The sequence below is a fragment of the Grus americana genome, chromosome 9, assembly GCF_028858705.1.
Source record: "Grus americana isolate bGruAme1 chromosome 9, bGruAme1.mat, whole genome shotgun sequence".
In the NCBI taxonomy this organism is placed as follows: Eukaryota; Metazoa; Chordata; class Aves; order Gruiformes; family Gruidae; genus Grus; species Grus americana.
In genome coordinates, this window is record NC_072860.1 from 25,060,350 (window position 1) to 25,083,513 (window position 23,164).

Sequence of the window (23,164 nt, forward strand, 5' to 3'; positions counted from 1 at the left end):
TCACTGCTGTTGAGATGCCAGCTCCTGCCAAAAACTCCAGTCTTCATTTCTGGCTGACCCTATCTCGGACAAACACCTCTCTGTTCTTCAGTGGTATATGGGTATATGCTGTATGTGCTGACAAATGTGGCTTTGTGGTTTTCAGTGTGTGCGTCCCATCTTTCTGCTTCCACCAGGTGCCACTTATCTTAAATTGAAAGCTTTTTTTTCACTATAACTGCTCATAGCTGATCCTCCTTGCACACATCGTTACACGAAAAGTCCTGATCATGACCAAAACTCCAGTCATGAAGACCCAGTACACCTTTCTGAAAGGTTTGCTCTGTATAAATGTACAATAAAATTTCCCTACAGCAAATTCAGAGAGATCTTGGTAAAGATCTTTAACCCGGTGATGGGACAGAGGGAAAAATTTCTAAAGTGGCACAAATCAGTAAATAAAAGGTTGCTATGTCAAATGCTGGTTATCATCACTGGATTGGGCATTCACTGCGGTGTCACTGCCATCTCCAGCAGACTTTTGGGGTTTTACTGTGCTTGGAGAACCTCACACCCATTATTCAAGTGAGGTTGTTGGCTTTAGCAGTCTGTGTTTTCCCCCCTCAGGATCTTTGGGTGAGGAGGAGGAGGCAATATGTCGGTCTTTCAGCCACTTTATTGAATGAATATCTATTGAGGCACAGGAAGCACTTCTGTGGCTTCTGCTGTTGAATCTGCGTATGCAATGAAAATGGCTGAGCTGGAAAATCGCCACTTAATACCCATAAACCCTCGGGCTCCTGGCTCATATTTTGGCTCAAGTGTATCATACTAGACAGACAGCAGCATGCCTGTTGAACAACCCTTTGATAGCTCATCCCGTAGCAATCCCACATCCAGAACACCGGAGATACCAAAGGCAGAGCTTGAAAATCCCTCCAACTGCTTAAGGCAGGGGCTGTCTACGCATGCTTAACCCCACATTGCTCAGGGGTAAAAACCTCTTAGACCACAGAACAGACACCAGAGCATGGAGCTGTTTATATAGATTGATTCTATTGAGTCTTTATTTGATCATCCAAAATAAATGCTTATTTATATTTGCCCTGGCTCAGTTCTGAAGGCTGTTAGGTACTGGCTGTGCACAGTCCCATTTTCTGCTTGCCGACCAGATGGTCTTCGGGTTTGTTTGCAGAGATGAGCTGGACATGTCTGGGTGTGCATATTGGGATAGGGAGGTACCCACGGACACACTGTGGCTGCAATAGCGGGTAGGGCAGCTTGGTGAGAGCAACAAAAGAGCGACTGGTGATGAACACACTGCAGGGCTTCTTATTTCTTTTTTTCTTTTATTCTTTCTTTTTCTTTTTTTTTTCCTCCCTAATTTGGAGAAGCTCTAAACTGATCCCATAGACTGAATCCCCATTTCCCATGCATCAGGTGCTTGGCACAAACTAAATTCCTAGTGTCCAGGCACCCATCGCTGAAACAGTTGTCTCAGCATTAGCTTAAAATCATTTGCATGGTGACACACTGGGATCACTGAAGCCCAAAAGGACAATGATTTGGGAAGCATAGAAAAGAGCTGGATCCATTCACTTACATTCCCTTTGGTCAAATATCTTGTTTCCTGTCTGTTCTGGTATAATTATCTCAGCAACATTTAATAGATTTTATTTTTTGCCCACCTTCTCTTGAAATAGCTTCCAGGTTTCTCTATAAAGCACTCTGAATTCAGCCCCTTTTCCTATTTCATGCACCAATACTTAATTCTTGTACAGGTTTTTATTGATTGTTTTTCTTAGTGTTATTTTATTTTGCTGTTTTACGGCTGCTGTTAACAGTTATTAGAAAAAATATTTTTTTATACTCTGCACGTAATAACATCACTGCACATTTTTTGGCAACACTGAGAATAACTGACTAAAAATTGGAGGGGGGTGTGGAATAAAAGGAGGAGGAGAGAAAAGGCAGCATAGGAGAGTTAGCAAATTGCTTTTCACTTTTCACGTGGTTAAATCCTAAACACTGGTAAATGCCCTTGCACCGGGGAGGACAGTTCATATTTGATATAAGTACAAGCGTGCTTAATCAGAAAGGCAACACCACAGGCACTTGCATTTCTTTGTGCGACACTCAAAATCTTCGATGTTTTCATCAGCTGTGATGGGATTTTTTTTTTTTTTGCATGAACATGAAAATTAAAAATCGCTTGAATGTTTTCACTGAGCAAGTCTTAGCCATTGCACTTTATTCCTCCAGCGGCACTGGGAAATGGACTGACATTTTATGAAAGCTGTGCTCCTGCAGGATGGGCAATAAAAGGCAAACCACGTAAAACTCACTTAGCAGCTCCTGCCTGCCTACCTGTGGGTTTTCTTCAAGGCAAGTGAGTCGCTGCTTTGGCAAAAACGAAAGTGCATGGTTTTGTGCCATGATAGTCCATCTGTGCCTTCTGAATCCATTTCCAGACCAAATCCTCACTAGAACCTTTATTATGATTAATTATTGCGCACAAAAGATTCACAGCTGTGGCGGCGGCTCCAACAAGAGGCACTGGCAGCTCCTGGGCAGACCGCTCTGACGTGGCTTTCCTTCCCCATGGTACGTCTACCAGCTCAGGAGCCCAGGAGTATTCCGCAGCATCTTCTGATTATTGCCTGTGGTGACTTTTAGAAAACGCAGCCTCTGAATCCCAAGGGCTGACTTCTGTTTACTGCAGAAAATGGATGGAAATGCTGCTTTTATTCAAGATTACCATCAAAAATGTCTTCAATTTTTAGTAATATATTGAGAGGAAACCACACTGCAGCTATAAAACCGGGGGATTTAAAACAAAGCGAGAGGGATTGTGTTTTAAAGTTCTGGGTATCTGAATGTAATTCAGTCTTCCTGATGTTCTTGGGCACATCTTTTAATTTCCCAGTATCCCTGGGTCTGATAACTTAAATAGAAAGTCCTTCAGGTTGCCGACTGTCTTTCTACATTTTGTACTGAACCTGCCTTCAGGCAAAAGTGAGAGAATGAGCAGAGAATGGTAACGTTCCTGCAACTGCTAAAAATGCCTCTTCTCCCCAGCCGAGGTCTGCGAGGTCTGCCTGTGGTACCGCGCTCTCTGTCAGTGCGCTGAAGTTTTCCTTTCCTGTTTCAACCTGCTGCAACCCCTGCTAAGGGAAAGTACGCTTATGGATTGTTTTGGGTGTTAAAATGCTACTACATGATAGATGGAAAGGGACTGGGGAAAGTCAGTGCTGTTTCAGGCTTGTATGATTTCCTCGGTGCAAATGAAGGTGAGAAGAAGGAAGGATAAGTTTATGGGGTGGGTTAATCCATCAGGAATCTGCATAGGGCAGAACGACCCTGAGCAGAATGTGCTGTTAACAAACTAATGAAGATTACTGATGAAGAATAATTCTAACTCTTTTGTAAAATAATGTTTCCTGATAGTTATACGCGATTCATGTTGTAAGGACGCCGTTGGAATCAAAATGCCCTTAGTATTTTGACCTGTATCCTTGAACTTCATGTTGAGCATCGTATTTTGAACATCATGTTACCTTTAAGTTAATGTTATGTACTTAATATGTAGACATATAGCAAGACCTGAGGAAGTCTACTGTACTTTACCATTAAGCCACCTGTTCTGACAACTCTGTTTTTCAAGCAGATGGCACTGTGATGAATTATCTGATATTCACCAATCATGGCATCTTCCTGAAAAATTTGCACAGATGTTTATAATGAGATTTTCATCATTACACAACGCTTGCACATCCACAGAACGAAAGGGCCTTCTGTTAAAAAGTCACTCAGCCTGAGAATTTTGCTTCTCTGATGGGACTACAGCAGTGCTCAGCGGTGCCTGAGCTTTCACAAGCGTAACGGTCTCTGGGCATGACCCGATGGCCGAGGTCAGTGTGCGCATACGTGTGTTGTGCCGCAGAGGTAAGAAAATAAGCACAACCTCTTCCCGGGTCATCCGTTTTTCCCAAAGGTATATTTCTTTCATGAAACACATAGGCAAAGAGATCAAATCAGCTGTGAATTATAGAAAATAAAGGAAGGATGGTTCTGGAATGTTTTTTTAGTCTTGCCCTGATGCAGTCATGGCGAGGAAAAATAAAACTTGTGACCTGATGTTGACCAGCATCGACGCTGCCTTCCTCCTTCTTGAGCAAAGCTATTGGCAAGGTGCAGCCCAGCTGCCTTCATTGCACGCGGGCTGCAGTAACCTCTCAGACCTCCTCTCCCACAGGCTTCAGACCCATGCAGAGCAACGACAGGGCACCAGTGGATCTGAAGTTTTATTTCATGACAAACGCCTAATTATTTCCACTAAAATCCATAGTTGTGACATATTCAGGTATTGTTATATGTTATAACCATTTATTGGAGAATGGACTGGGGCACACTGACCTTGTTTCCTCTGTAACTTCCCACCCGCAGGTCCCAGCAGGTCCTGATGTAAGGCTCAATTCTTTCATTCCTGTTTTCAACATGCTGGTTGAAATTGAAATCTGAAAACTGCAGTGGCTCAAGCTAAACCTTTGAACATCTCTGTGGCATTTTTCATGAGAGATGTGTATCTCTCCTGTGGATGCAGGAACTGAAAGATGGAGGGTCGTATTAGTGATAAGGCAAAAACCAAAGAGTGAGGATTGGGAGCATTGAAAAGAGTTTGTGCCTTCCAGGTAGATACAAATTCTACTTAACAAATGAGCTCGTTTATCCCTCAAACTTCTCAGTTATTCGCAGAGTTTGGGTATGAGGACATACTGTCATTGTGAACTTCACACTGCTGTCGGTTGGTGATAACCAGCAACCAAGCTTGGTTACTCAGATATCTTTACATAATTTTAAACAATTAGAGCTTTATTATCCATAGGAAGGAAAAAGGAAACAGAAATGGAAACCCGTTATACTGTCAAATAATTAATCTTCTGCAGAAAACCGTGAAAACTAACTTACAATTTAATTAGCTATATCATGCTCACACAAGATTTCAGCTCATTGCTGAACACTCCAGTTTTGCCTGTTTTCTTACAAACTAAACAGCAGGCTATAATAACGTCATGCAAGACATACTGTGTGCACATTAATCATTTATTATTTTCTTTATTGAATCTGATCCCTATATGATACAAAATACTGAGTTACGTAAGAATACCATAAGGAATTAAGAGTAAGTGAACATTCCAAAGAAATAATAATAATATTAATACCTTTGTCTTTTAACTGGCAATATTTTCTCATTGGCTCGGATTTCTTCAAGAATTTTATAAAAGTACAGACCATAATTGTGCTAATAAAGAGGAAATTATACCAACCTACAATTAGAGTAATAAGGAAAAATGTACAGCGGATCATAATTGAACCAGTAAGAGGAAAATATAATCATGTTTAATGGCTTATGTGAGTGTTAGTGTCTTCTGTATACTTAATAAATTGGTATCCATTTTCATGGTATGTATCTAAGACACCTTTCCTAATATTATCAAATTACCCTTCAGATCTATCGTTGGGAACTTCTGCTAGTCCTGGAAGCTCCCCTGGAGTGAGGCTTCTTTCAATATCCAGAATAACAACAGAATTTCAGATGGCTCTGACCACCAGCTACAATCCCTGCAGCAGCACTTAGGTGCTCTCCAGGTTTATTTAGGGTGTCCCTTTTTTTGCATTCCTGGGTATACACAGGGGTTGTGTGCAGCACCAGGTATGAGATTTACAGAAGAAATGTAGAAAGAGGAGAAAGGTGGAACCTTTTGGGGTCACTGTATTTGGGTATGGAAAGAGACTCTGCAAGCAGGGTATACACAAAAGTAAAGGCAATGATTTATTTCCTCCTATGCACAGTAGAATAACATGAATGCAAGCCCCAAAGCTGAGATCTGTAGTTCCTTGCTGCTGCTGAGCTCCCGTCTTCTGGGTTTTTTACCTGAAGATATCACAGCTTGCAGCTTCGGTGTTTTTCCCTCTGCGTCCTCGAGCTGCTAACTGTTCCCGTCTCGGCAATCTTACCCCTGTCTGCAATTTCACCTTTCGTATTTTGTGCAGCTTGAGTTTACTTGTTTTGTTCACAGCTTTTTCTCACAATATAGCGGGCTTCTCAGAGGTTCGAGCCAAGGTCACACAGATGCTCAGCATGAAAACTCAGGCGGAGATCAGAGACAACCAAACCCCTGCCCCCCCCCCCCCCCCGCCCAGGGAGCTTACCAAGGCTGGAGTTTAAACAAAACCTCCCCACGTTTTCATACAAGTGACGTTTCATATAGTGTAGTAGATTTTCCTCTCAGCAATTAAAAAAAAAAAAAAAAAGTTTCCTACTTTTACATACTATTAGCACGTAAATATTTCCTCACACATGCACACACTTCATACGTGACATCATTTACTTGGAAGTGACATTTGCAAAGCTTTTCAGCCCAGTTACCCTTACAGGAGCCCAGGTGCTCTTTCTGAGGCTGTAGATGGCTTGGAAGGGTAGGATCAAATCTGGTGAACGGGACTCTTCACGTGCAAGTGGACCTTGAAATCTCAGAGGACACCTTGGGAGAGAGGCATGTGTTTTCCACCAGAAATATCTGAGATATGTTTTTCCAAACAGTTTTATCTCTCCTACATTTCTCAGCTCTATTAGGTAAGTCCTGAAGATAACCCAAAATGTGCAGAATTTAGGGTATTCATAAGTGTAAACATCTGCATATGCTTAGGTAATATCCTGAAGGGCAGTTTAATAATGAACTAAATCATAACAAAAATGTTTGATATTTCTATAATACATATTGTTTAAATTCTCTAAGCTTCTTAGTCTACTAAATGTCAATCTTTCCTAAAGCTGGCCTTTCCTTTCATTTCTTAAGAGATTTGGACTTCTCTCATATCAAAATTACTGTGTCAGTGTGACATCTATTTCATACGTACACATTCAACAGTGAAAAGGCACTTTCATTTTTGGTGGTGATTTTTAAGAACCTTGCTTTAAATAAAAAATTACATAACCCAAAAAACCCCCAGCATTATAGATAGGTAGCTAAATGGATAGAGATATTTAAAAGTATCAGCATATGTACATATATGTATGTATGTATGTATGTGTAACAGCTCTTATACACACATACACACACACGCACACACACACACACACATATATATATTCTATCTGCTGGTTTGTACCTCCTTTCCTTTCAAGCTCCCAAAGGAAAACTGAGAAAATGACCACTCTACACAGAATTACTAAAGGCATTAAATGTATTTAATCTCTAATTTTCGCTCAGGTATTTTTAGTAAGCTAAGTAATAACTAAAATAAGTGTTTCCTCTCACAGCACACACTTGTGAAACCTTAATTTATATGTTAATTTTTTAATTAAAGGAAAAAATTATAGAAGAGGGCTTAATTTTCTTAAAAAGTACAGCATAATGGTCTAACATTAAAGTACAATAGCCGAGAAGTATAACAGGCTAAACAGTCTGTCCTAATGCCTCCCTTCCCCTGAAGACACGAGGTGACCCCACGGCTGAACTCGGTGTTTCCTACCGCCTGAGAGAGTTGATTCACCTACGCCAGGGTCACCTCCTCAGCGTCCGTAGAAGTGCTCCGCATTCCGCGTCTAGTAACGGCGTCCACCTCGGAGCAGGAGGCTGTTTCAGGTGCCTTGGGCGCTGCAAAGGGGAGCGGAGGGCGGCGAGGAGAGGGGAAGGGAGCGCTGGTGACAGCCGGGGTAGGACGACACGGCCGGTGCTGGAACATAGATGTAGCCAGAACGAGCATTTTCAGTGTTTTGAGTCTCCTGCTGAAGGCAGCGATGACGGTTGAGAACACAATGGTTTGTCATGAACATCAGAAATACCTTATTTAAAAGTGGCCTCTAACAAGAGTTGGGGCTTATGATCCATTCCTCTGATGTCACAGCGATGAAACAAATGTGTGTCACCTGGCCGTGTTTCCAAATGGGTTGAAGAGGCATTAGAGAAAGTCAGCAAATGCGCACATCAGACAACATTGCAAACTGCCTCCATTTCAAGAGCACAACTTAGCGTTTCCCGCAGGAAACTGCACTCGAGAAGTTTTGATCAGCAAGAGTTGCCACTAGAGTCAATTCCAAATTAATCCTGTTTTGTTATTAAATTATTATTTTGTTATTAAATATTTCTATTTACACTACTGAGATAACAATCTCGGCTAAGAATTCTGAATTCCTACCTAGCAGCTATATTGGAGGCTTCCGTGCTGAAAGCTTAGGGATTTATAACCTGGTTTAGGTCTAGACTGGGACACGTCCTCTCCGGTGGACAGGTCCCCCCAATGTACCTTTGAAACGCCTGATCCTAAAGTTAGACTGTAAAATTACTGGGAGGATCTAAATGACCACGCTTTCTTGAGCTTTTTTCTATTAAAACACTATTTCACATGCTAGCTTTTAAAAATCATTTGTAGTCTCCATGCTAAGGTCTATAAACTTCATGCTTAATTTTTTATTTCTGCTTTATTCCTGTTCTATGCATTGCCAAATATTGCTTTTGTGTAATTGAAACAGAGCTGTAGTTTGATTATTAAACAGAGGGAAAGTAATTGTCTTCAGCTCTCACGGGGGAAGCAAAGGCTCTTGGTGGAAGAAAACCTTAAATTGTGGAAAAGTTGGGTTTTTTTCAGAGCAGCACGAGAGAGCAGATGCTGCTGGGGCCCAGCCGCCCCACCACCACGGGGTGGCCACCTGGTTTCATGTGGGGGCTCAGGGATGTGGGTTCGACGAGACATTTTGTAGTGAGGGTAGATGTAATTTATTTATCTTCTCCACCCCTCTTCTCTATTCTGCCTTCGTCTGTCCCTCAAAACATTTGCAGTTTAACTATCCCCCCCTGCACTGTGGGACATGTCCCCGGCTGTGCTGCAGCCCTGACGACGGGTTAGACTGGCTTTGCACCTGCAGTGCTGCGTTCTGGTGGAAACAATGCTTCAGAGGTTCAGGCAGAAGGAGGGTATCGGGGTACCAAGCACCATGGGCGATTTCCTCTTTGAAGCCTAAGGAGAGAGAGAGAACAGCGCGTGACGCCGTATGGGTACCATCGGAAGAGGACAACGCAGATTTCTACAGAAGCCTAGAGATGGCCATGAGTCAAGTAACACAACTGGTGCTTGCCAGTTGTAGACATGTCTGTGCAGAGGACACTCCTTTTTTATCGGCCACAGTTGCTTCAACCCCAAAATAACTACTTATCTTAGAGAGAAAACAAAAATTTTAGGTACTTTAGAATTGTCGTAAACTTGAGTTGAACAACAGCAAAAATGTACAGGTGAGATCAGTGCTCTAGGCAAGATGAAGGAAAGAGAGGCAGGTTTTTATTATATTTATAATTCTTTCTGTCTTTCCAGATTATAAAATTGTTGCCCCGTGCTAAGAACAAACCACTGCATCTTCCCTTTCCTATAAAAAGCTCGTGCCTGATTTTCTCTCTGTAGCGTTTCTACCACTCTGCCGTTAGCCTTTGAGCAGATGTCAGACGGGAAGGAACGGCTGCCTGCAGATCAAGTTGCTGCTGCCAACTCTCGCGAGCTTTGTGTCAGAAACAGTTGATTATAATGTCAGTACTGTCCAATTCACGGGCTTAAAGCAGCAGCTGCATACTGCATTTTCCCTGAAGTATTCAAAGATCCTGACTCTTAAAAACTTTGTAGTTCTTGTAATAGAAGTGGGGTAAGTGATTCTCTGTTTACACGTCTCTGTCTGCCAGGATAATTGACAGTTCAGCTTGATTTGCACGGGGATTGGGATCTTTTAACGTGTTACGCTCTGCCCATTTGTTGCTCTCTTGGGAAAACTCACTCTGCTCTGCAAATGGAACGAGTAAGCAGGCGTGCGTAGCAGACCTTGGTGTTATTCAAGGGATCCTGGGCTAAGTAAATTAAGCTGAGCTAGAAATCGCTTATTAATTCAAGCCACTTTTCTATTTAAATAGTGATTATATAGTCTTGTGTATAGATTTTTTGGCTGGGTAAAGATTTACAAGGAGAGGAAAGAGTCATTGAAATAAATTGTGTTCCCTTGCTGAATAAGAATACAAAAGTATAGTCTGTTTAACTTTCGCTGGAGGAAACTACTACGAAAGCAGCTTTTTAAAGTATGCAAATACATTATATGATATATCTCTGCTCGGTTAAGGTTGATGAGCTAAAGCAATCTTCTGACCCTTTCACTCTCATAGTAACAATCGAGTAATGTTTGTTTTGCTCGGTGTGCTTTACGTTGTTGAGTTTGTTTTAATGCAGCATTAAAAACCTTATTAAAAGTAATATTTGCCATATGTTCAAGTTGTAATAATCATTCTCTGTCACTTGCTACTTTTGTTAATATTAGCAGAGTAACTCGAGACTAGACAAGTCCTCTCATTCAGCAGTACAAAACTTCTGTGTTTTTCAAGCTTGATCCGTTTCAAACTTTTTCTTTAAAATGCCACTTGTTCTTTTGCAGAACTAATTACAAAGGTACAGACCTGAATTTTTTGTTAGTTTTTTTCTTCATAAAATTCTTATCTAAAACTTCTTAGGGTCAAAAGTTATGCCTCTGTGTTTTGCAATGCTACAGTGTTTTCCTCCCATTCCATTTCTTTTTAATTAACAGGAAAGTGCAGAAGGGAATTAATTTTAATTACTATTTAGATATTAAAAGCGTTAGGAACTTTAACGTCTCTTGCTTTTCTTGGTGTCATTTTCACTTGTTTGAAAATCTCTTCTTATTTCCAGCTTGTTGTTGTGGTTCTGTCCTCGGTGGTATGTTAGAAGTGAGTATGCGAAGAAAGGCAGTGTCAGTGAAACAACAGACACCGGAATTATTTTTCCCATCGACAGTGCTGTGCATTGGGTGCACACATACCCAACTAGATACTGTTAACATTTCTCACAGGGAGATAGGCTGAAAGAGTTTAGCCCTGAGCTAATCTTTCCATACCTTTTCTCACCCAGCTCTTAAAAGATTTTATTAGGGGAATGAATGGGGAAAAAAAAAAAATGACTGGCACATGGAGAGGGGAGGTAAATGCCACTAAATGATGTGAGCCTCCTGTGTGGGCACTGCAGGCTGCCGGAGCCAGCCTCTGCTTGCCCAAACTCCTTGGGAGCTGCTGGACCACGTGAGTCATCCAGGTTGACTTAGTCACACCTCTAAAGTTTAACATACGTGCGGGCATTTGCAGGTTTCTATAAGTTAAGTTGAAGGCTAGGTGGAGTGTCAGACCAACTCCGAAGTCTATTGCACCCATTCACCACCTTATCTATTTTTTTTTAAATAACAAGACAAGAGCGTAAATGTTTGTTTTCTAAAATTTATCTGTTTTCTGTTTAGATGTACGCTAAAAATATTGCCTCTGAAGTTTCTTCCCTGCTCCTTTGATGCTATCTCAACGTTAGGAACCTCTTTGCACAAAATCTTCCTTCTCCACCCCCCGTATTTTCTCCGTTGATTTCCAAGAACACACAAACAAGCAGAGGAGCTCAGATTAGGCCACAGCTGTACTTTCCACAGAAATTAGCCTCATGCCTTTTAAGGACACAAGTGCTTCTCATTAACAAAGAATGGCCTGTTTAAAATGGCAGGACAGAGTACACTATGTACGACGGGGCAAAAAGCAAAAAATAGAAGGAAGCTTTGTTGAGCATTTTCAAATATGTAAGCCGTAGAAATGGGTTTATGTAAATAGTCTTTTTCTGACTTTTCACTTGCAAGGGCAAGATACTGGGGTTCTTACAGCATTTGAAAATGTTGGAGTAAATAGGACTATTAGTATGCTTAAACGTGGCGCATAATCAGCATCTATACCCTTAGCTTTAAGACAATGTTAACTGTCACTTTGAAAAGTTCTCAGGAAACAAAGACTAAATTATTAGGCGCCACCTACATATATTGAAAAATCCTTGGCTTTTTTGCATTTTAATGTTCGTTTGAAGTAGCAGAAGTATGGCTATTTCTAGTGACTATGATGGTTGTTAACTTGGTGAAGTTGCTTTAGAGAAAAAAAGCTCTTGAAAGAAATGTTTCATTTAGGTCTTGGTGTACCTCTGTAGGCAGGCGCCCGCGGGAGCTGATGAACTGACAGTCAGTTCAGAGGTCCTTCATGTGCTTCCCTTGTAAAACACCTCTGGATCTTAAGACATATGAGTAGGACAGTGAAATCACCCAGTGCTTTGAGTTCATAGCAATGCCGTCTCCATGGCGTCTTCAGCCCAGGCATCTGCTGTGACACAGGCATATAGTTCAAAACTTAAGTGGACCTGGAAATCCTTGGATTAAAGCTTGGCTTCAAGCCCCTTTTCAGTGTTCATCGGGTGCGTGTTTATGTGTGGAAAATTCTGTGCCTAGTGATGTTTGTTATGACTCTCTGATTTGAGAATACAAATCGCCAGAGTAACCTCTAACAGAGTAATGGCTAGTCGGGCATGGTGTTTTCCGTCACAGGTCATAAAATGTTCATCGTGCCAGTGGAAATGCGAGTGGTTAAGTCATCTGCTAACTGAAGTAGTCGGAGTCTGCTTATATGACTTTACCTTCCCTGGCCTGGCTTCTTCAGTTCTATGGTTTTTTTAGTGACAAAGTTTTTCTGACGCACTGTACCACATACTAAATACTAAACACAGTCTTTGCAACACAACTAACAAGAACTTCTGATTAAAGACTGCTGAGCCTTGTGCAGCAGCACCATCTTATTTTCAATTGCCTTGGGATGACCTACACCTTTTTTGAATAAACTGTTTTGGCTCTGGTATTGATATATTGCAATACTAATTCTGAATTTCTTTTTTCCTGTGTTTCAGGCATCATGATTTGGACAAATGGTACAAATCTCTACACCAGATTTCTTATGTGGCTTCTTCTCCTGTATATGTTCATCAGGAAGGTAATGCCTGAAGATAACATCATTACAACCAAGAAAGGCAGAGTCAGAGGGACAAACCTGCAGGTACTGGGGGGAACTGTGACAGCCTTCCTTGGAATACCTTATGGACAGCCACCCGTCGGTAGACTGAGATTTCAAAAACCAGAACCTCATGAGAAGTGGTCAGATGTTTGGGATGCCACAAAACATGCAAACTCTTGTTACCAGCTTATAGATACAACTTACCCGGGATTTCCTGGATCAGAGATGTGGAATCCAAAAACTAATCTAAGTGAAGACTGCTTATACCTTAATGTATGGATTCCTTCTCCCAAACCAAAGAATGCAACTGTCATGGTGTGGATATATGGTGGTGGCTTTGAGAGTGGGTCGACTTCCCTACCAGTCTATGATGGCAAGTTTCTGGCCAGGGTAGAAAGAGTCATTGTAGTTTCCATGAACTACAGGACTGGTGCATTAGGATTTTTGGCTTTGCCAGGAAACAAGGAAGCTCCTGGAAATGCAGGTTTATTTGATCAAAGATTGGCACTTCAGTGGGTCCAGGAGAACATAGCAGCATTTGGAGGCAATCCAAAAAGTGTGACTATATTTGGAGAGAGCGCTGGCTCGGCTTCTGTCAGCTACCATATCCTTTCTCCTAAAAGCCATCCTTTATTCACAAGAGCCATCATGCAAAGTGGATCTGCAAATGCCCCTTGGGCTGCAATAACAGCATCTGAAGCCAGAAACAGAACAGTGGCTTTAGCTAAACAACTCCAGTGTCCCACCAGCAACGAGACAGAGCTAATTCTTTGCCTCCAAGACAAGGACCCAAAGGATATACTGGAGAATGAAATTTTTGTTATAACATATGACTCTCTTTTGCAAGTATATTTTTGTCCAACTGTGGATGGTGATTTTCTCATGGACATGCCAGAAACATTGATTGAGAATGGCCTTTTCAAACAAACACAGATCTTAGTCGGTGTTAATAAAGATGAAGGATCAGCATTTCTAGCATATGGAGTCCCTGGCTTCAGCAAGGATAGCGATAGCTTGATCAATAAAACAGAATTTGAAGCAGCTTTAACTCTGTCCTTCCCAGAAGCAAGCCAACTTGCGATAGAATCGATCATTTTTCAGTATACAGATTGGGAAAATGAGCAAAAGCCAGAACATTATCGTGATGCCATGGATGATGTTATTGGTGACTACAATATAATATGTCCTGCCATGGAATTCACCAAAAAATTTGCACAAGTAGGACACAATGCATTTTTTTATTTCTTTGAACACCGATCCTCAAAGCTCCCTTGGCCAGAGTGGATGGGAGTAATGCATGGTTATGAGATCGAGTTTGTGTTCGGATTGCCCCTAGAAAGAAGAGTGAATTACACTAAAGCTGAAGAAATCTTAAGCCGGTCCATGTTGAGATACTGGGCAACTTTTGCAAAAACTGGGTAAGTTTACTATGGAAGTTTGTTTGCTTGGTCAGTTGCTTGTTGTTTCATAGGTGGAAAAACCCTAACCGTTTTGATGGTGATTTGAAGCCTGATGAGACTATTGAGGAAGGATTAATTGTTCGGCTATCCAGAATTCCTGTTTTAGTTCTGATAAAAACACTGTCTTTGTAGAACAAACTCTTGATGCATAGCTCATTGTATTGGATGATCTTAAGAAAACAATGTGTATCCACCCGTAAAAGCAAATACAAAACATTTTTTTGCCATGGCAGCAGTTGATACAAAGGAAGTCACGGTTTCAAGTTTTAGAAACAAAATATTTCAAATTCAGGGAAAGGCTTCCAACAGTAGAAGTAGGAGCAAAAAGCCCCATTTCCTTTAAGATGTAATTTGCTCAGAACATGCAGGTGTATAATATGGAGGTATATTATGTTCACATGATGAAGTGATTGGAATTGCAGGATATTCTTTTCAGAAAGCCTGTCTTCCCATGTGTGCTGTAAGTATAATCCTGGGTTTCACTGAAGCCCATGACAAAGCACTTGCTATTTCCATTAGACTCATCTTTAAGTGAAATATGTCCTCGCCTGCCTAAGAAGCAAATAAGCATATTTCATTTGGATGTTTGAAATGGATTAAATACAACCCCTCATTCAGTCTGTTTAGCTGGAGCCCAAGAGAAGTGAGACAGCCCTCGCTCTGCATGGCGGGGTTGTGCAATATTCAGTTTGAAATGAAAACATCTCAGTGCGATAAGAAAAACAGCCGCTACCACAGTCGTGTACGATTAGTCTCAAGGCTGCAAACCTGATGGGATGGCGAGGTATCTTGTCTCCTCAGAAGCACAGTTTGTGCTCTCCCCTGAGAAAGTTATATATATAAAAATCTGTAACTGTGAAAACATACAATCAAACATTTAATTCACACTGTAAAAATGTTTAAATAACTTACATTTTAAAATCCTTCATTAATTTTACTTCCATGCTGGACTCTTCATTTGGTTTGTGAAGGATATGTAGATTTGTAAAGACTGAAATCAACTTTGGAAAAGGCTCTAACTATTTCTCTTAATAGATTAGAAATCAGAGGAGACCACTGTGCTCATTTAGTCCTTACAACCTTGCACATAACACAAAACACAGGTGGGACTTAAACATTTCCAGTGAGGGAAAGCCAGAACTAATGTTGGTAGGTTCTACAGCTTAATAACATTTAAACAGTTACAGTTATAAAAGGAAGTTTTGTGTTTTGCCTATTCTGCTTCTCCAATTTACAGACACTATTTTTTTCTTGACAATTTCTAAGCTTTACATTATGATTTGTGTTTCATATAGAGATAATTCTAGGCTCCATGCAAATAACCCTTAATCCCCCTCCTTTTTTTCTTTGTTAAATCCTCCTTTTTTTTTTTTTTTTAAACAAAACAGGTTACACTCTTGAGGCTTTCACTAGAATGCATTTTTCAGGTCCTTAAATAATAACCATGCATCTTCTTTAACACTGTGACTCCTCAACACCTTGTTGGAACTTTCCTTGTTAGAACCAAACACTGTCGTCCCCAAAGAGTCCTAATTACAGCTGTCATCCGTCCCCTCTAGTTCAACCTGATATTCCCCTGTTTACTCATCCCAGGACAGTGCTATTTGCCGTGACCGTGGTGTTATGCTAGGAGCTGCCGTGTGCCTGCCCTGCTCCGAAACACGCTGCGCTTCGGGGCTGGCACCAACCTGCGGGCAGCCTGGCCGCTGCCCGAGCCCTGCGTAGTCCCTTTATGTTACGCTCCAAGGTGAACTAACAGCTTATTTTTAAATGTATCCTTTTTTTTTTCTTTTTTTGACAGATTTGCTTATCCATAGGTGTGATAGATTGTTTGCCTTGATACTTAGGAATATTAATTACATTAATAAGTTCTTTCCCCTTTCTTTGTTGAATATAATTATTATATTTTTTGTATAAGTGAAGAGGATATTAGAACTCAGAAAATTACTATACAGATAGCTATACTCATCAAATGCATAATGTTTTAATACAGGTTTTATTCTTGTAAAATTTGATCTAAACTTTAATTTATGAGCTCTTCCTGCTTCCCTCTTTACTCGGAGCCTGATGACACCACTCCATGTGAATTTGGTGTGAAAGACCATAGCACTGAGAAAAGCATTCAGCAGGGGTGTACGTTCTGGAATCGAGCTGCGCGGTTGATTTCTCAATGCCAAAAATGCATCTGATTGATAGATTCCCAAGATGAAGTCTGCACAATGAGGTCAGGTAAAGCTTGGTACCAGTTCCTGCATCATGAAGACATGCTATGACAACATTGCTTTGAAGCTGGTGTCATCAGGCCCTTCCTGGCGAGTAGACTGAGTGAAGGCTCCTTATTACATACTGCAGCTTTACAACCTGCCCTACAGGAGTGTGCAGTCAGGTTCTTATACTACACATAGTGGATCCTTCCATTAAACAGAACTATTTCTTAGCAGGAAAAGAGAAATTCGGGTCTATATTAGATTTCTCAGAATATATATTTTCTTTTTTGTGAACTATTACTTTCCCCTGGATCACATATATATATATAAAATATCTATTATGAATCTTTTATATCTACATAAATATATAAAATATTTAAAATGTATTATACATTATATAAAATATATTATATATTTATGTATTATTTAAATATAAACATCTTTAAAAGATATGATAGATTTATCTATATATAAATACATATATTTATATGTATTTACAAGTATGTATTTATATATTTATCTATGTTTAAATATAGATACATATATAAAATCTCAATTACCTGCTGTGCAAAACAGAGTAGACTGTCCCTGTCACTGTAGTTAGCTAAAATTAAACAACATAAGGTGCATTCAGGTTTAAGTTTATAGAAGACGGTCCTGTCATCTAGTCTGGTTATCATTTGCACTATAATTAGATTAGCCTACAGATCGAATTTCAAGTGGTTTCCACAGCAAACAGCAAATAATCCCTCCCTCTGCTTCCACCGCAAGTATTAAAAACATCACTATTAGGGTAGACAATACTCTCTTGCAATTTATGTGCCAGGAAAAGATCAGATCGGTATTAACCCATTAGGTGACACTTTCCTCATCGTCCCAAAGACAGACCCCTTAGGCTCTGTTACACATTATTCATAGTGTACAATGAGTGGGGAAATAAAATTTAAAAAATGTTAATAATTACAAAACTAATAGCTGATCCTTGTTTTCCCGGCACTTTTGACCACACAGCAGACATTTATAAAGAACTGGGGAAGCCCCATTTGGCATAATGTTTATAGTAAACTCTGGCACGATCAAAGGACAAACATCTGAGAGGAAAATTACTTTACCATTGATGTCTCCAGTAGATGAGGAGAAAATCAAGCAAAAAGATGAAAATCAGAAAGATTGTACAGCACAACTTTTACTGAGGGCGTTTGACCTAATATTCTAATGTGCAGAAGTACAAAAGCAGAAGGGAGGGAAGAGCAGCCCGCAGAGGAAAGGAGATAAGGTAGAGGCAACAAAAGCTGAAAGAAATAGGTTTTCTCCTGGTAGTTTCTGGTTGGGAGGGACCGAGATGTGGCCCGGCTCACTGCACGCGGAGCCGTGTGCCCCATGTCACCGCTGGCACCGCAGCCCGTGGCTCCGTGTTTCTCACGAGGGTTCTTCAAGGCCACACTTTGACCTTACTGTTCTCTGCTTTTCATTCTCACATGAGCACGAGGAGTAAAAATGGTGATATGAAAAGTCAAAAGTCCAAATGCTTGGTAGGAGCATTTTCTGTTTCTTGGAAATACCAAATGTCATGTAAGAACAAAAGAAAAGATGCTAGGGAGAAAAAGAGAAGTCACTCCTTCAAAGGATCCCAAGAGTGTACGTGAAATTCTTGCTTTCTACGTTTCTCAGCAAACAAAAGGAGACTTTCAGCCAGCCCAAGAGTTTCCCACTCAACCACCACCCCCATCAGTAGCTGATGCAATTTTCCAAGTCTCTAGGCACTTCTTATTTCCCATCCTTGCTAAAAATATATATAGGTAATAACTGACCATTTTCGCTGGAAAATTAACAGAAATAAAGATTTTTTTATTTGTGAATATGAATGGGAAATGGGCAATGTAGATGATTCCGTAGGAGACAGAAACTGACATTTCATCTGTGAGGCTTGAAGTTAAATGCTGTCATGATACACCAATATCTCTTCAGTACCCAAGGAAATAGCATCATTTATAGGAATCTACCGTATATTTACATGCGCATAAATTCTGTGAAGACCCTGCTGAAATAGTCGTCTTTGACAGTAACCCACTGCTTTTCAGTCATGAGATTCCCTGCAGGTTCATTGTCCAGAATAGGATTAAGCAGCTTGGGAACCCCTTGGAACTATGGATACCATAACTACCTCTGTTACTGCACGTAGGGACAGGCTGCTAATCACTGTCTGCAGTATTTACCCATATAAATAATGTTACTTCATATCAATAGTCTGAGAAAAATGAAGGGGAAAAAAAGCAAACTACCTCGTTGATCTGACTGTTCAAGCACTTAACGCGGAGTAGCTTGAAGAAAGGACAGACTGGGGGGCCACTAAGATTCCTGCTGGTGATGTTTAGGATCAGCCCTTTGGATCACTTCTAGCTACTGCTCACCCCGATGCTCGTAGATAGGCCACAGGACACAGGTAAGCACCCACCACGGAGCTGTGGCTACGCAGACTGGCAGTGTAACGTGCCCTCCAGTTATACACTCGCAGCATCTCTTCTCCTCATAAATACGCTTAGGATTGATTTCAAGAGCAGATCTAAGTAATCGGTGGTACAGATTATCTGTTAGACTCTTGCAAGGCTGTGCTACACGTGGACGAAAATCCCATGCTATGACTGACAGTGTTTAGAAGAGCATCACTCCAATAATCGGTCCTGTATTCTGTGAGAGGTGCAGCCAGTTCCTGCCCTTCCAGCATGGCTGAGGTGCCTCTGCCCTCCAGTCCCGGGCATTTCCAGTTTCCCCAGCGTGCTGGTGTCTGCGGTCTGCTAGCAGCTGAACACTTGTCATCTTCCAATGGCCTTTTCACTTTAAAATTGGATTCAGTGTACTGAGGGAGAAAGTGCCTAGGTAGGAACGTCCTGACTGATCAGCGCAAGTCAATCTTGAGGTGGATACTGATGTCCGTTAAGGTGCAGAGAAAGGTAACTATTACTAAAATGCCAATAAATTCCTGGGACTGGAAGACAAAAGCTTCCAGGTGCAGCAATTCCTTTTCCATCACTTGAACACTTCTGTTTCATTATCACTACAATTTTTAACAACTGAACTTTTGGTATCAAGTAAGGTTGACCAAGTACGCGAGCTGTTCCTGGTCCTATCAGCATAATTTCATAAAATACCTTTTTTTGCATGTATTTGAGCCTTGAAAGAACAACACTTTTGTCACGTCCTCAAAAACTCTCTGTTCTACCAGCAAGGGAAGAAAGAGGGTTATTACTGGTACTGTCTGAACAAATCAAGTATAATAAAATATTTGGGTTATAGGAAAGAACAGACTCCAAAATCAATGTTCTTGATTTACGCTTTGATTTAAAATTCCTCCATGTACCCTGACCTAGGGTGTTCTCAGCTGATTCTTGTATTTAAGAACATTGGCAGTTGAATATCAATTGTTAGCCTTAAAATAATTTGATAAAATTCCAGATGTCATCAAAATTAAACCGGCAAAAAGATGTGGCCAAATTGTATTCAGCAGGAAACCATAGTGTGATATCATATGGAAGGGCTTGGTATGATTATGTTTGTGTATAAGTAGAGTTAATTTTAGCAATATTCAGTTAGCTTTCAGTGGCCTTCTCCCAAATGCTTTCCAGCATGCTTTTTAAAATTACATCCATGGTAAAAGAATTCAAATTTCTCTTTTTAAACACTTTTAAAATTCATTTCTTTGCTGCACTTTTGTTATTCTTCAGAAAGCTTTTGAAAGCGAGCAAGTGCCACTAACAGGTACTATCAATCATACACAGCAGAATGCTCTGCTAACTCTAGTAAGAGGAAGTTTTATTTATCATGAAAAAATATATGGCATCCCAAATCAGTGGTTGCTAGGTTATGCCTTTTGCGTTACTTTATTCATTAGATTTGGTAACTGTATTCTTTAGACGTGAGTGACGTAAAGTGACAAGGAGACAGACAAATCAGATGAGATGAAAACTCAAATAAGAATGTAGTGGAACGTACAAAGATAATATTTTTAAGGCTTTGTGAAAAATGTTTTGGATAAAAGGAAACTGGCAAAACTTGTCTGACTGCCAGTTTTACAACTGCTGAAACAAATCTTTGCAGCTTTTTCTATAAAGTGAAGCCTTTGAAATATTTCCTCCTATGTTTTAGGGGAATTTGTGAGGCTTTGATTGTCCCACTAAAGCTCTGAAGCACTTTTCCTGGTTATTATTGCCTTTCCCTGATGTTCCACTGGTAGACATATAATAAATTTCAGTGCTTTTGTTACCAACTTATCACAACATGTTTATAGAGAGTAGTTTCAGAACAGTGAGAACAAAACCAACAGCCTCATATAGAGTCCAGACAGCAGATTGAACTGGGGACCTATATACTCTATGTATGGAAGGGAATGAATATACTGTGGGAAAAAGGAAAATAAAAAACTCCAACCACTTTTAATTTTCTAATACTTCAGAAACTAGGAAGTTTTACATACCACTCAGCCATTTCATGGTAAGAAATTTACCGTGGCTTGTATTTCTTTCTGAGATTAGCCCACGTTCGCGGGGAGAGAGGCGAGAGAGGCAGGTGCCTGGGTTCGATCTGCTCAGCTGAGACCTGGTGCTGGTCCTCACAGGGTCTTCAGATGCACGGGAGCTGTAGCTCAGCAGGACCAAGAGGCTTTCCCTGAGGCTGCTGCTGCTTCTGGCATCTCATGTTTACCTAGAAGTAATTTGTCATCTAAACTAGTGATTTAACTGGATCAGGTCAAGAATCCAGAACAGAAGATTTCTGGGTGTGAGGTGAAAACCAAAGGAGTGTGAGGCATGAGAAGGGTTTCTAAAAATACAAAAAGATATATGGAAAGGAAAGGCTTCCCTTCCCATGTTAGGGAAAAGCAAAGCTTTAATAGTCTAATTGGTCTAGTGGAAGGTGTCACTGCCCATGGCAGGGGGGTTGGAACTAGATGATCTTAAAGGTCCCTTCCAACCTAAACCATTCTATGATTCTATTTTTGACCCAAAAGGGCACATGCATTCTCACACTCGCTGGAATTACCTCTGAGCCATGAAAAAAAATGTGGAAATCATAGTCATGAACAAAAAAAAGTCAAATTTTAGGAAACTTACTCCTGTTTCTCTACCTTCACATTCTGGTTTTGGGTTCTTAAAAGTGACTCATCATCTTTCCAGGGTCCATACATATTGTTATATTCAGAAGCAGTAATGGAAACATCTTTTTAGCAATCTATTTGGAAATAGTGCATCATGGAAAAAATCAGTAACTAGAGACTCTCATTTGGCAGTCATCTCTCTCTTCCTGGCTTGCAAGCTGACGAGCTGTCATTGAATTTCAAAACTGAAACCAGGAGTATTTGATTCAGTCATCTTTTGAAAATAGGTCTGGGATACAAATGGTTTAGATTGGCTTAATATTATTACAAATACTGCAAAATTACAAGAAGATGTCTTGTTACTTTCCATATGTGCAGCAAAAGCAATTCCGTCCATAGAAATTTTGTTCTCCCAACAGATGAGTCAAACTATTATTTTCAAACATGAGGTGAGAACATCTATTAAGGAAATGTCCAAATATTGTAGGAGTAATTGAATGACACATAAAACTAAAACCTGAAACTACAATGCAAAGGTTTGCCTTGAATATCGCACTGGCAATGCTTTATGGAAAAGGGTAAGCTCTAATGCAATTGCCAAAGGCTGCAAAATCAAAACCCCCCAGGGATAATGCACGGTCCTGGGACTGAGCAAGGTGAACTCCCTGTGTCGGAGGCAGAGACACATAAACATGCACGCACAGGCACAAGAAAAGAAATGAGAAAGCGGATCTCTCTGAGGTGGGTTTTTGTAGAGCTATGCTGCCTTTGGCTGACCCTGTAAAAGAAAGGGAAATGTCTTGGATGTGGCTTTTCCCATTCTTGCAAGAGAAATAGGTAGAAGAGCCTGTACTGGACATGGTTCCCCACTGTGCCCGGAACTGGGAAGAGAACCTACACAGATATGTTTTGGGGAAAGGAGAGGAATGCAGAGATACAACTGTTCCAAGAGTTGAAATACAACCATAGTATGATTGCTACCTTAAATTAGGGAGTGGGTATAAGAAGCTTGGATGGAAATAATTTAGTGTTTGATGGCAAGTACATGAGTAAGGAAGATGGGAAAACATGAGAAGGGAGTGCAATGGATGCAAGAGGCTAGATGAGCAAGAAAAGACCTAAAGAAGAGAGAAAGAGCAAAAAGAGATGGAAACATAAGAGACAAAAATGAGACACTTGCTAACCATTTGGGGAGGTGAAAGGGTTTGTGAACAGTGAAATGCAGTAAATGCACACATGAACTTGCTATGAGATACGTGTAAGGCAGATTCACATATGAAAGCAATATGCTTCAGAGATAATCTAGGTTTAGGGATTACTTTCCCTATATCATAACTTTTGCAGGCATGTACACACATGGTTGCAAAAGCCACTGTGAAATTCTAATTAGTGTTCACCCACGGTTAATCCTCTTTTTAGGGGCACTCTTATTCCATGCTACTTTTCTGCAGCTTACTCCTTGTTTCATCATCAAGAGACAGAAATTGAAGTTTAAAAGGTCTGCAAACCCCATTTTTCCAG

At 40.5% G+C, this 23,164-nt stretch overlaps 1 protein-coding gene across 2 annotated transcripts in view; it reads left to right on the top strand.

Moving 5' to 3' along the window:
* BCHE (butyrylcholinesterase) overlaps positions 1-23,164 on the top strand; it is a 53,415-nt gene that overhangs the window by 11,394 nt on the left and 18,857 nt on the right. The window contains exons 1-2 of one of the 2 annotated variants that reach the window (XM_054835620.1): positions 9,532-9,673; positions 12,784-14,305. In XM_054835620.1, the coding sequence (XP_054691595.1) occupies positions 12,789-14,305 (1,517 nt within the window). In that variant the 5' untranslated portion in view covers positions 9,532-9,673; positions 12,784-12,788. Of the gene's footprint in view, positions 1-9,531; positions 9,674-12,783; positions 14,306-23,164 lie in introns of those variants that run through there. The other variant, XM_054835621.1, reaches the window with a different exon arrangement.